The sequence below is a fragment of the Rattus norvegicus genome, chromosome 17 (assembly GCF_036323735.1).
Source record: "Rattus norvegicus strain BN/NHsdMcwi chromosome 17, GRCr8, whole genome shotgun sequence".
Classification (NCBI taxonomy): Eukaryota; Metazoa; Chordata; class Mammalia; order Rodentia; family Muridae; genus Rattus; species Rattus norvegicus.
Window position 1 is genome coordinate 15,938,804 of NC_086035.1, and position 14,734 is coordinate 15,953,537.

General features: G+C 43.7%; 1 protein-coding gene across 3 annotated transcripts in view; it reads left to right on the plus strand.

Annotated features, from left to right (window-relative positions):
• The window catches only part of Fam120a (family with sequence similarity 120 member A), a 91,187-nt gene that overhangs the window by 48,653 nt on the left and 27,800 nt on the right, over positions 1-14,734 (plus strand). For all 3 annotated transcript variants that reach the window (XM_063276151.1, NM_001191816.3, XM_063276150.1), the window contains exons 8-10: positions 6,639-6,726; positions 8,564-8,791; positions 11,338-11,512. In XM_063276151.1, coding sequence (XP_063132221.1) covers positions 6,639-6,726; positions 8,564-8,791; positions 11,338-11,512 — 491 coding nt within the window. The remainder of the gene's footprint in view (positions 1-6,638; positions 6,727-8,563; positions 8,792-11,337; positions 11,513-14,734) is intronic.

A 14,734-nucleotide genomic window follows, 5' to 3' on the forward strand; every position in this document is an offset into this window, starting at 1 on the left:
CATTCTTGAAACAGCACTGTTTGCCTGGCCAGAGTGTAGAATGCTGCCTGGATTCAGATGAGACTTCTTCCTAGAGAGCATCAGAAGTCACAAATGGACAGCTGATTCAAATTGGATTGCAGAAATCTTAGTGTATCTCCCTTGTCCCCTAAGGTATTCTGTTTGGGAAAAGGGAAAGAATTAATTGTCTTTCCTGTGAGTCCAGTGTCCTTTTGCCAATTTAAGCACTGCTAATGGGACAGATAACTAGGGCAGGCTACTGCTGTGAGACTGCCCAGCAAGGCTGGTGGGCGCTGCGCTTGCCTTTGCACTCAGATGTGAGAGGTGTGAGAGGCAGTGCTCAGCGTTCCTGCAAGTTTCCCCTGGTGTATCTACTACAAAATGGGAGCTGATGCGTGTTCACCCGGGTCAGTGTTCACTGAGTCTGCACATCTCGTCTGGAGCAGAGAAATATAAAATTGATAAATATTCACTGCCTGTGTGTGCACAGTCCAATGGAAGCAAAGAATTATTATCCAGTATTTGTACGTTTAAAGGAATTATTTAGCAGGTTGATACGTTTATGATCTTTTGAATTAAAGTTTCTGGATTGCCATGCCAGAAATGATCATTTTAAACAAGCACCCCGTGATTCTCCTCACATGTGAAGGCAACTGGCAGGTAGTCTAAGAAGCTTTTGGGTTCTGAGACACTGCACTGGGTCTGAAGACGTAGGTATCTGTACAAGGAGTATGTACTGGCAGAAGGCAGAAGAAGGAAGCTGTAGTCTCTGAGCCTTGCAGAGATAGGGCTCCAGAAACCAGGTCTTGTCCAGGCTAGTCCTTGGACAGGTGGGTGGTGACTGCCGAGTGTGGAGGGTGGGCATTGAGAGTGCCATTCTCAGGTTAGGGTAAGAGTGCCTTCAGCTCATTGCTGTATTAAAGACTCTGCCTGGCTGCTCCTGGGTTCCCAGAACTCTCCCTGTCTCTGTCTCCTGAGGTTCCTGTGAACACTGTCATGTACTATTTCCTATGCATCCTGTTCCTACAGAAGGATGTGGACCTCTCATCCTGGCAACTAGCGCTTGCTACTGTTGTAGGGAAAGTGTCTTTCAGGAAACTTGATCATACACCCTCAAGGCTGGACTTCAGGTGTGTGACTGGGGGACCTAATTTCTTGAATTGGTTGCCTCACTTAGGACAGTGAGTATGAGATTGTGTTAGGAATGTGAGGTGGTGGCGAAGGAGGTAGGGTGCCTGTTCCTGAGGCCCTGGACCCTAAGCTTTGCTAGTGGCAGATGCTGTGATACCCTTTGGGTTTATGAATGGGATGCTGGGGTCACAGTCCACGGGGTGGGTCTTAGGCAGTTGTGGGAAATGTATGTAGGGCACATTATGTGCCGCATATGAGAATAGCTTGGTGCTCTTAGTGGCTCTGCACACTGGGCTGTATAGTAATAACTCCAGCTGCTCAGAAGGCCGACGCGCAGGCTCTCATGGGCCTGAGTGCTCAGACAGCGTGGGTGGGATGATGAGGCCTTATACCAAAACATAAAGATGACGTCAGCTTTGTATCTTCATAATAAATAAAACCCATACTTCCAGCATGTGGAATCTGAGGCAGGATTGCCGTGTGCTCTGATGGTGTGCGGTGCTGGGGACAGTCTATAGTAGCAACACAGATGGGAATCTAGAGAACAGAGGACAGGTTAGGTGCTGGTCTCTCGGCCTGGCCTTGCAGAGCTGATTGGTCCCCGGCCTATAACCATTTCTACACTGTAAAATAGCAAGGAAAGCATTCCCTCATAATTACACACCTCCCTCTATGTGACCCTTCTTGCAGCTGTCACCCCCAAGACTCCGTCTGTACTTCTGCCCAAGCACGATACACCCTGTAAACACTCACTTGTTAGGATGAAATGCAAAGGCAAAGACCAGACTGTCAGTTTTTAATTTAGGAACATCTCCATATCACATTTTGTGTGGTACTTACTTACCATCCTGGCCTGGAACCATAGCAGACTTTGGTCTAGGACGACGTACAGAGTAAGTGGTTCTAGTTCCCCCAACCTTAAGTCAGGCAGGTGATGGATGATGGGGTATGTTACAGAAGAAATCAAAAGCAAGAAAAGTTTCCTTCAAATGATAAATATTTTTAAATGACTAAAGATAGTGGACTGGAGAGACAGCTCAGCAGAAGAGGTGAGCTGTGTGGGCATGCCAATGGGAAGTCTAGGCCTGGTTTTTTTTTTTTGGTTCTTTTTTTTTTTTTTTTCCGGAGCTGGGGACCGAACCCAGGGCCTTGCGCTTCCTAGGTAAGCGCTCTACCACTGAGCTAAATCCCCAGCCCCTAGGCCTGGTTTTTAATTGGTGACTTCTGCAGACTTTTCTCACACAGTGTTTGTGTAGGAAAACAGGCCTGTCTGTACCTAGGGCAGCGACTGAACCAGCCTGTTGTCTATGCCTAGGATAGTTAGTTTAGCTAAAATAAAATAAAACAAAGTTCAGGAAGACTGGTACACTTTTGAACTGAGTAGCTCTCTCCCTCTGTCAGGACAGACACAGAGCATGCTTCTTGCTCTGCTTTTTTTGTAAAAATTGAAAAAAACCTCAGTTGGTAATGATTTTTTTTTGTTTGTATTTTTGTTTTTCCTTTCCTGGCCTTTATTGAACCTTTGTTGTTATGTTTTGGATTAAGAATTACAGTTGGGTCTGCACTGAAACTGTTTACTTTGTATTACTTTCATAGACTTATTTGGGCTTGTAAGATTTAAATCTAAGGGGATGAATATCTTGGAAGCGTTACCTTCTTACACATTTTTTTTCTAATTACCACCTGTAGTAGACAATTACTTAGAATTCAAACATTAAAAACACAAAGAATCCTGCATGATTTCTACTCTAGATGGGGACCAGCCAAAGACGAGTGGCTATATGACCCTTTCTCTGCATACACTAAACACATACTAATACTAGTCATGCCCTGGGAGCAGCTTGCCCTTTTTCTCTTTTCTTATACTTAAAATACTTAAGTATATTTATGCATGGAAGTATGACGTAGGAATACTTAATGTTAAATAAATAGTGTATACTTGATAAATACTGCTAACTCTTTATTGATGGTTTTAAACGTGTATGTAAAAAATCCTTTGAGAAAAGGGGCGTTTCAGTTTTGGGCCTTGTAAAGACTTGTCTTTGTGAGTGTAGATGCATGTGTTAAGTGAAGAGAGACTCCATTGTGATAAATGTTGATTTTTGAGGTATAGTATCCTAGTAGTAGGGTAGTATTTCCTACATAGGCTTCTCCACCAATTCTAACAGCTTGTGAGTCTCAGGGTCACACCCAGCTGAGGAGAATGAGCTCTGAGAGCAGCCTACCTTCTAGAGCCTGCCGGGCTACTCCTTGTCCTGTGGGGCTGGCTTGGCCTTTTTAGCTGTGACCATGTAACTTCCTGCTCACACTCGGATGAGCATGTTCTCTGAGGGGTTGTAGGGTTGGTTATGAATTGTATAAGCTAATATATCTGGAATAACTGGCAACTGTCACACTGTTCAAAAATTAACTGTTGGAGCAATGCACAACTAAAACAGTGATTTGGTTCTGTGATGTAAAATAGCTAAAGGACTTTGTTCAGCTCTTGGACTTAGTATTTCAGGAAATAGACTTTAGACAGGGTCTTTTTTTGTTATTCCTCCCCTTCCCCCTCCTCTCCCCTCCCTTCCCCCTCTCCTCCTCTTCAAAGGTGGCTAACGGAGAATTCATGTTCCCTGCCCTGGAGTTCAAGGACATTATGGGCAGAATTGACAGAATAGTTTGCATGCAGTGGATGAGCGCTCTTCCTGATGGTTGGGCTTGTGTGCCAGAACTTAATATTTACATTTTTATTCTTTAACACATTTCTAAGCTCTTTCCATTGAGGCAATTCAGACTTTTATTTGTTAGGGAAAATAACCTTGATCTTTATTCCTTCAGAAGAGTCTATATTCTAGCTGTCTGCTAGCTCTGTCATATTAATCTTATCACATACAAAGCTCACAGACACTGGTGGCTCAAAAAATGTGAGCCGTGTCCTCCTGGTACATGGGGAAGACCTTTTATGAAATGGGATTGTTTGGGTCTGGAACTCCTTGCTTCTTTGAGCTGTGGTGCTTGGGATCTAAGCCTCACTAGTGCGGTGGTGCTACCTGACAGGCTTACAAAGCTGACCTTGCCTCCACTGGCACTGCTCTCTGTCTCCACAGGGTTGGAGGTGAAGTGGTTGCTTGCTTGCTGTGTTTTTGCATGTACATAGAACTACATCTACAGCCACTGTCCTGGGACAATATGTGGCACAGTCTGGAGCAGTACGTCTGAGACTGAGTTCTTTTTCATGGGAGTCAGGGTTAGACTTACTTCTCCGGGCCTGAATTTGATCATCAAAGACTCATGCCATGGGGGTATGGGTGAAAGAGAGCTGAAGAGAGGTAATGCAAGTTAGTGAGACGTCTGGTTCTAAGAATAGGGTTAAGGTGTCACTATTGGTGTCAAGTGAATTATAGAATGCTGAACTACATCTGTTCTTCAGAGAAAAGCATCTGTCATAGCCACATACTGGGCTTTCTCACATTGTGAAGTGAGGGCTGCCCCCGTGACTGTATCAGACTGCTTGAACGCTGGCTAGTGTCAAGGTACTCTCCAGGATCATTAATGATAGTCTGTCTTGTGAGCATCGGGGCGATGGCGTTCCTGTATTTTTAACTTGAGTGCATGTAGAACAGAACATGGATACTTTCCGGTACTTGGTGGGTTCTCTAGGGTGTCAGGCAGCACAGTACTGCACCTCAGCAGTGGGGCCCGTAGACAAGTGCGTCCCCTCCCCTCAGCTTTCCTTCCTACTGTTGCCATCCAGTTTTCAGGTAACTTAGGTAACTTCAGGCATCCCAGAAATGCAGCACACAGATGTGTGTCCCATGACTGTTTCAGGCACTTCTGTTGTCTATAAGCAGTTTCAGAACCTTTGCTCTTTTTTGTATCGCATAAGACATAAGCAAGGTCTGCTCTTGGCTGTACACTGAGTGATTTAGAATTATGCCTCCCTATGTCACATAAGCCACAGCTCTACATTCTTGGCTGCTCGTTTACTGATTCATAGCTGAATGACATGTAGTCAACAGGTTAGTGATAGACGTGTGACTAGACCCTTCTCAGGTCTGCCCACTCAGCAGTCAGAGCAACCCCCCCTCCCCCACAGGGTTCTTTACTCACTAGAGGTGACTCTGCTCATTTTGCCTCTTGGTTATCACCGTGTTTTAAGTTGAAATTGGGTTTTTATACAAGTAGTGATAGTGTATAAAGCAATGCTTTCTCCGACCCTAGAGACCTAGGCACAGTAGAAGCCCTTCACCTTTTTTTTTATGTTGACTGCTGTCTTTGGCTGGAACACCCTGCCATGTAATTAGTGGAATCAAGAAACCTCTGGGGTCTCACCACACGGAGCAGCACTCTGGGTTTACGATGGGCGCTACAGCCTTTGTAATGCTCCTCTTACCTCTTTTGCATAAAACTAAAATGAAATTGATTGGTAGGTAGAATTAATGAATATTTAAATCTCCCCATTTGCCATATGGATGAATTAGAGAGGCAAGTCAGTAGCCTGAAGTGGCATATTCTGCAGTTATCACAGAGGTAATTTAGGTAGGTATAGAGGGCTGCCAATGAAGGGTGGGTTTTGGGACCATGCACCCAGAAGGGCCCCGGCCATTTTCACCTGGAGTCATCCTGCCTGCTGGCTCTCTTACATGACCCTGTGTCCCCACTACCTATAGGACATTACTTTTCACCTTTGCTAGGGACCATGCTTACTTGACTGATAATGTTGTGTTGCTTAAATAAAAGTTAAGGAGTAATGCTTACCCAGAACACTCAACTCTCACCTGTTGTATTTCAGGTTTTGAAAATCCTGCTAGGGGTTGGGGATTTAGCTCAGTGGTAGAGCGCTTGCCTAGGAAGCGCAAGGCCCTGGGTTCGGTTCCCAGCTCCGGAAAAAAAAAGAACAAAAAAAAAAAAAAAAAAAAAAGAAAATTCTGCTAAGCATAATAAAGTGTTTTCAGAGGCTGCAGGCATTTTTTCCTCCCCTTCCCCTTCCCTTCCCCTTCCCTTCCCCTTCCCTTCCCTTCCCCTTCCCTTCCCCTTCCCTTCCCCTTCCCTTCCCCTTCCCTTCCCCTTCCCCTTCCCCTTCCTTCCCCTTCCCTTCCCTCCCCTCCCCCCTCCCTCCTTCCTCGTTCTTTCTTTCTCCCCCCCCCCCCCCCCCCTCGTATTTTGGTTTTGTTTTACCAAGATGTTTGCCAAATAGAAACAAGTTCCCTGAACTTGAGTTCCTCTCTCTCCTCTGCCTATATCCTAATTTCTTCCCTTTTTACTGATGGTTAACACCCTTCCCCGTGAAGGTGGCGCACCTACAAGAGTGCTGTTACCTTGCACTTAGAATTCATGCCTGATAGCCTCTTTTCTCTTTGAAGTAGGAGGAAATACTCCTGAAATAAAGTTTTGAGGAAGCTGTCAGCCATTAGAGCCTGAAAAGTGACTGCTCTTGCTGTTGAGTCTCAGCTTGAGTTTGGGACTTCTTCACCATGAGGTGGTTTAGTCCACAGTATTTATTAATCCTGTTCATCTGTGTTTAGCCACATCAGCGGGAACAAGATTGGCTGGGAGAAGACAGGAAGCCATGCAGAGCCACTGGCACGGGGAGACCCAGGAGACCAAGTAAAGGTATAGAACCCACGCACGCCTTCTATTCTTTAGTTCCTGATGGGTCATGTACACAGGTGACCAAGTTAAAGAAAAAATCTTTCTGAAATGTGTCACGTGTCATATGCTTTCTAGAGGGCTCAGGGAAGGAAAGAATTGTTTAGAATTACCTCAGTCAGCTTGGCCTGGGAAGGATGGCGCCTATAACACTCCTTCCTCTCCAGGACCTGGTAGGTGAGCCTTCTCGTGCCCTCGTTTAAAGGGGGTTTGTGAAGACTGACTGAGCAGGCCCTGGAGTGTTTGTAGAAAGCAGAAGTGTCTGGGGCGTGGGTGCTCATCATTAACTCCAGCACCAGGGAGGCAGAGGCAGACAGGTTGGTGAGTTCCAGGCCTGTCAGGGATGCACAATGAGACACTTCTCTTTTCAAAAGAAGAGAAAAAAAATAGGGGCCAGGTAAAGTCTACTTCCCTTACCTGCTCTGTCTGCTAGCCATGTGGAAATCCTGTTTTGATTTGCAAGATTTGTGGTCCCTGATGGGGAACAAGACTTTTGCTTCAACAGGGATGGGCAACTTCATCTGGGTACCAGAAATTCATTTAAAACTCCTAGTCAACCGGATGATGGTGAATCAGTTAGATATAAGCAACACAAACACTTCATGAGAACGGCTGTTTGTTCATGAAAGAATCTGGCAGAATACTCTGCACTGTTTTGTTTCTATGTTCTTATGGAAGAGGGAAAACTGTAGACAACTCTTGTGAATTTTTCATGGGTTCTTCTAAGATCAAACTTGGCACCTGCGTATTAAAGGGTAAAATTAGCACTCAATTACATACCCTTGTAATGAAGACGTTTATTCCAAGACAGGAAAACACACATGTTTTAGGGTGACACCGAATCAAGCAATAAGCAGTTCTTGTTTCCAGCATTCTGATCAAGAAGAGTTTATCGTGCAAATAATAATTACCTTTTGGCAGTTTTTCAGACAATTCAGAGTATGCCAGGGCATCTGGATCTGCCTCTCTTTTCCTTGGCGCCTTGCCTGGCATTGGTACAACCCTGAGTTAGTCCACTGTGGTCCAGCTCTCATGTCCTGTGCCCATGCCTGCTGTTTGTGTTTGCAGCTGTTGACAGAGTGGGCATTTTTCACCTAGGAATATATTATCCATTTTTCAGAGTTGGCGTTTCTAGGTCTAAGTCATTGTTTTTATGGGATTAGATTGTTTTAGAGAGAGGATTTGTGGTGTTCTGCATTGTTGCTGTTATTACTTTGTTTTACTTTTGCCTGTGTATAGTTAAATGTAGGGCTTTATCATGACTGTAGAGAGAAAGTTTTAGATGGGAATTTTGTCCTTCATTGCCAACAATTACAAGGCTGAAGTCAGACCTGGTATGAACTCAGTTTTTTTAATGCTAATTATAGAACAGTGGTCAAATGCATAGTCTCTTTGAGTGCTAGTTCCCTAGTGAGTAAAACATTAGCAAGATCTTAAGGACAACAAAAACACATGGTGATATTCAGACTATAGGGCAGCTTCAGAGAGCTGGAAACTCGATGCAGGGAGCCCCAGGGTCAGGAGAAGCTGGAGTTGCTTTCTGAGGTGAGTCTTGTCCCTTACACTATAGGACACAGTATGTGCTGTCCTCTGTGGCACAGTGTGTGTTGGTGGTGTTTTGGGGCATAAAGTAGTCTGAGGAGAGGTAAGTGAGTGTTTTCTGCCCACCCTGCCTTTTGGTTGGTACTGAATCTGACCATTCTAGGCAGGAGTCACTAGGTGAGCAAGTGCCCTTGTATATTTGAGATAATGAGAGAATGGGACATAAAGCCTTTCCCTACTTTCTGCCTTTGCTCTGTAGGTAGAAGGTTCATCCACTGCCTCTTCGGGAAGCCAGCTAGCTGAAGGCAAAGGGAGCCACATGGGCACTGTTCAGCCAATCCCGTGCCTCCTGTCAATGCCCACCAGGAACCACATGGATATCACCACACCTCCCTTGCCCCCCGTTGCACCTGAGGTGCTGAGAGTGGCTGAGCACAGACACAAGAAGGGACTGATGTACCCCTACATCTTCCACGTCCTGACAAAGGTATTACCCCGGCCTCCTCGGACCAGTTTTAAGTATGTGACAGCATTGCGCATCCCTGGTTCCCTTTTGCAGACCTCTTTTCTTTCTTTTTTCCTTTTTGATCTTTATGAAATATTTCCAGTTTTTAAACCTTAAACCAAAGATAAAAATCGATATCTATAAATGCAATTTAAAAGCAAGTCATGAAATCTTACTTTCCTTTAAAATTTAAAACCACTTTTTTTTTAAACTAATGAAATGACTCATTCTTTCATGACTCATAATTTTTTTCTTAGTGAAGAATTTTTACACATTGGTGTTGTAATGTCCAGTTAATCCTAATGTTGTGAACAGTGTGACGTCTTTATCACTTGTGTGTAGGTGATAGCATCTCTCTCTATAGCACTCATGCGTTTTCACTTTGCTCCTCTGCTTTGTGGACGACAGTTTGAATGATAGGACCCAAAAATGGTGTACAGGATTTTGTTAAAATGTACATATTTAGCAATGACAGTTATCTTCTATGTAGCAGCATGATTTACCTTATTAGTATTTTACCAAATGTGTAGCTAAATATCTACATATTGTTGACATTGTTTTTTAATCTTGTGTCTTAGTATATCTCTGTGTATCTAAATTTTCTCAGTGATTTATGGTCTATGTGTTGGCACAAGTCTCTTCAGTGATAAATTTGTCATATAGAATTGGTTTATTACTATCTTGCTATCACCATGTTTTCTTCATTACATGGGCTCTGTCTTTTTCACCCCTCTATTTTCTGCAACCCATTTGTGGCTTGTAAAATGGAGTCAGTAAATGCAAAGGGCTCCTTCCTTTCTCACAGTTGTCATGAGGTGGACCGTAGATCAACTCATCCAAACACAGAGTATTAGCTAATGCTATTATTAACTCTTAAGTCATTCCTTTTTGGTTGTCACTGCCTCCAAGTCTCATCTCACTGTTTAATATGAGCATGCACGAACATCAATGGTCAGATTGTGGTCATAAAACAAACATTATTCTAAAGAATCACCAAAAGTTATGAAAATGCAGTTTTTTGTTACAGTTTGTTATGGTACAGTTAAGAGTGCAACATTTTAGAAGACATTTTTCAAAAGAACGTGTATAGAGATGGCACTTGTTCCTTAGAGACTGTTTGACATGTCAAGGGCGCTGGAGCCTCCTGCATCCATGCTGTCAGCCTTGATGCCTGGCAGTTGGGTAGACCCATGTGAAGTGTACACATGGTACTAATAGCTTTCTTCTGTTCTTACACATATCAAGGGAAGAGTGATAGAATGTCCAGGCTTGGGAAAAGTAAACCTAACTGTCCTTTCAGGTTTATAAAAATGCTAGTTAGGGCTTTTCAGTATAGGGGCAGTTTAGACTGCAGTGCCTACCATTTCCCATGAGCTGAGGAGCCATGATACGCAATCGAGACATTTGTAGCAAGCTTCATAGTACTGTTGAGAATTACTAGCAAGAGAAATCCTCATATGAATGAATGTTTAACCACTGGACTAGTCAAGAGGAAAGAACATATTGAAGATAAGGAGAAAATCAATTTTGAAGTTAAATTGTGTTAAGGAGCAAATATACAAGATTGTTATTCAGAGAACTTAGAGATAATGTTTAATAGGCATTGGAGGTCATGTTGTGTATTTTTGTTACACATATACATACGTAAAACTCCTTGAATACATTGATGTACTGTAATACCACACAATAGAAGTTTGGCAGCAGTCTGCTGCTGAACACCACAGTGGTTTTTCTCTTGGTGGCATGGTCTTGAGTTAGATGAAAGTCTTGCCATATTGGACTTGAGCTGGGGTGGGATGCTTTCCTTTTTGGCCCTAGCAGCTGTCTGTGGCCCTGACCATGGTGGGATACATGGTGGTGAGCACCTCTGTGCTGGCAGAAAGCCTAGAACATGCTTTAAAAAAGTTCTCTTAAGGGGGTTGGGGGTTGGCTCAGTGGTAGAGCGCTTGCCTAGGAAGCGCAAGGCCCTGGGTTCGGTCCCCAGCTCTGAAAAAAAGAACCAAAAAAAAAAAAAAACAAAACAAAACAAAAAAACAAAAAAAAAGTTCTCTTAGGGAGATTATCTTTAACATGTGGTAACTTTTTATGGAAAAGCTTGGTTAAAAAATATAACTTTCATTTTATACCTTGGATTTTGTTCAGGTCATTGAAAATTACAAATTTTATTATATCTGACCATCTTGACCCATGAATAAAAGTTGTAGATTCTTCATGCTTTCTTCTGTATTTGTTGTCTGGTGTTATCTGTGTAGGATGTTTAAAAAACTTTGGCTCATCTATGTGGTTTTCTTTTGTTCTTGGTTTTTGGATTAAAGATAAAGTAATATAGAATTAATTTTGAGTCTCTGGACATACATTTGGACCACAGACTGCCAGTGGATCTTAAACATCTCACTGTAGGCAAGTTGTTAGCTATTGGAATAGAATAGCTATGTCATTAATGGAGATGATGCAGTATATTGCTGTGAGTTTCTTATAAATTCAACATGAAAAATGTGCAATATTATTCTGCTTTCTTCCATGCAAAGGGTGAAATCAAAATTGCTGTTTCTATTGAAGATGAAGCCAACAAAGACCTGCCTCCGGCCGCCCTGCTCTATAGGCCAGTTCGTCAGTATGTTTACGGAGTCCTGTTTAGTTTGGCAGAAAGCAGAAAGAAAACTGAGAGACTTGCTTTTAGAAAGAACAGACTTCCACCAGAATGTATGTACTGTAACAATCCATTGTTTGTTTCCTCGGTACCTCGTAATCTCTTGTGCATTTTCTAAAGCCTTAGAAGTATCGCGGCTGAGTTGCCTGAGACCCTCCTTGTGTAGGAGGTGGGCTGTCCTCTGGGCAGTAGGCCAGGGTCCAGCCCTCAGAACAAGAAACCATACTTGGTACTGTCTTAGTAATAATGCTTATCTGGTAAAAGAATAAAATAGCAGGTTTCCAGTGTTAAACTTGACATTGCCCTGAAAACATCTTCAACAGCTACCCACCACTCTCTGTAACCAGCCTGTTTTAGTAGCCAAGATGCTATGTCTGCCCCTTTGATCATGAGGCACAGATCTGGCTCTCTAGTAGCTCAGAGGTCTGGAGAGCAGCTCCTAAAAGTCTCTAACACCTTGCTGGATTCACTTCAGGTCTGCCATGGCTTACCTGGGTGTGGCTACTTCAGTTCATCAACATGGGGGAGGGGAGGGGCACTAGGAAGGACTGTTTGGAATGCTAGTCAAAGTCGAGGTCCAAAGCATTGTCTTTATGAGATCTATGTCATATTTTTGGGAAAGTTGTGTTTTCTTCTTTATACTTTTATCTGCTAATTTAAGAATACAAAAAACCAATATATGCTAGGAAGTACAGAAATGTTATCTAAAATACAGAATCTAAAATGAGAATATTGTGAATATTTTATAAATTTCTGGACTGTTCTCTTATGCAAAGACCCTTTAGTTGTGACTCCGGCCGAGGTGAGCAAGTGTCAGCCTCACTAGGTGGTGACATGCGTGGCTAGCACTTCCTGACTGGCTTGTGTAGTTCTGAGCATGGGAATTTTAAACTCAAATCTACAGGATCTTACAGTGTTTCAGAATGACTTGAACTCCAAGCTACCCTCCTGCCTTAGCCTCCTGAGGTCTGGGATGACAGATTATGATCCAGAACACCTGGTTTAAATTCAGTAGATTGTTAAATTTTCCTTTGAGCTGTAAACAACAGCTCACCCTTCTTTCCCTTCTCTCAGAGTTAGCTACACTAGGTACAGCTGAGTAGTACCCATCAGGGCTTCTACTCCTGACCCATCGGAGTCAGAAAGCTATGGGCTCCTGTGCCTCCAGCCTGGGACCCATACCCAACCCTTCATCCTCAAAAGATGCTCTTTTGTTTATTTGCTTATGTGTTCAAAACCAGGGCTACTCTTCAAAGTTTCCAGTTAGCATTTATGCCATCCCGCAGAGCCTGGTGTGACTGACTTCTTCCCCTCAGGCTTGGGGTCTTGGTGTCATAGAGTGATGCCATGCTAGAGACGCTTATGCCCTGCTGCAGGCCTTCAGGCAGCGAGGACAAGTCTTTGTAAAGCTCATGTGCACAGTGCACAAGGAATGGAGGGTGTTAGGGGCCAGGCAAAGCCTTTTCCTTGGTTCAGGCAAGTCTTGGAAACTCTTTGGGAATGAGCCATCAAGGAAAGAAAAGGTTGGGGTAAAGAAATAGGAAGTGACTCAGGTAGGTACCTCAGATGTGCAGGCTGCTGACCTGTGAGAGAGAAAAGAACATGGAAACTGTACAAGGGTGAAGTCAGTGAGCTGTCTCATGTCTTCTCTTCAGACGAGGCAGAGTGGCCCTGGCTTGAGGATGTAGATATGACCAGGGCTGAGCTTCCCTTCTTTCTCCTCCCTTCCTTTACGAAGTTGGAAAATTACTACCACCACCATCACCACCTCCTCTTCCCCCTCCCCCTCCTCCTCTTCCTCTTCCTCCTCCTCTCCTCCTCTTCCTCTTCCTCCTCCTCTCCTCCTCTTCCTCCTCCCCCTCCTCCTCTTCCCTTTCTTTCTCTTTTTGCAGGGGCAGGGGTGGGGTAGCACACAGAACAATCTCTAGAGAGGACGTGTGTGCTGGAGTAGAAACGAGAGTGAAGAAGCGCCTGTGTTCTGGACTCAGGCTGTAGAAGCGGGCAGCAGGCAGCAGGCAGGGTGTCCACTCTTGGAAACCCCTGCTCCTGTAAAGAGCAGGAGGAGCTGTAGCTGAGAAGTGTCTGGGCTTGGTTTGGGAAGAAGGAACCAAGGAACAGTGTGGGATCAGCCAGGTAGGTTTGGAATGAAGGAGTGTCTTCTCACACAGCAGTGAGATGACCTCTGTCAGATGTGGCTAGTGTTTGAACTCGATTCTGTCAACATGTGTTAGCACTACGGATGTGTGACTCCTTGCAGGAGTGTCTAACAGGCAATCACAAAGTGAATGATTGGCCAGCTGATAGCGGTACATGTCTTTTATCCTAGCACTTGGGAGACAGAAGCAGGCAGATTTTCGAGTTTGAGGCTGGCCTGGTCTACAGAGAGAGTTCCAGGACAGCCAGGGTTACACAGAGAGAAGCTGTGTGTGTGTGTGCGTGTGTGTGTGTGTGTGTAATAATACATGGTTATGATTTATTGAGGTGAATACATGAAGACTTGTAGTGTATTAGGGAATTAAAACCCATGTGAGCAAACATGTCACTACTGAGGTTCTTTGAAGGCTTAGTGCTCACACCCCTCCTCATTTTTGTACTTTTTGTTTTTAATCATACTATAGCAGTAAGACGGTCATTTCAGGTTTGGGGTCAGTGCTGCTGCTATCTAGAAAGATGTGGGGGTAGCTGTGTGTAGACTACTAGAACAGAGATGAGTCCTCTGTATGGAAAGAAAGAGTTCCTATAGTCATTGTGTAGTTAGTTAATGAAATCCACAGAATTTCAACTGTTTGGAGAATTGTATTATCACTGTGCTAATACAAATAGAAACTTTCTGAATAGAAATGATAAATTTGATCTTTAGGATTAAATGTTGAAAGACTTTGGATTTCAAATAATGGGGTGAGAGTTTTATGAGCCACAGTATGGAGAACTAATAAAATGGAATAGATTTCACGCATCAGTTAAATTCACAGGGATGAAAGAGGAAAAGGATTGATGGACAGTTCTTGAAAAAACTACTTTTATAGGCCCAGTGTGGTGGTGCCCATCTGTAGTACTAACATTCAGGGGCAGAGGCAGGAGGATTGCCTCAAGTATGCAGCCATTCTGGCCTATGTAAGTTTCAGGCCAGGAGTAAATAGTGAAGTCCTGTCTCTAAAATCGAAACCAAATCATCCAAAAGAAAAGACACTGCGACCAGCAGCATCAACTTTCATGGCAGTAATTTGTCCCTATCAATAAACAGTCTAATTGGATTCCCAGCCCTCAGCAGAGGC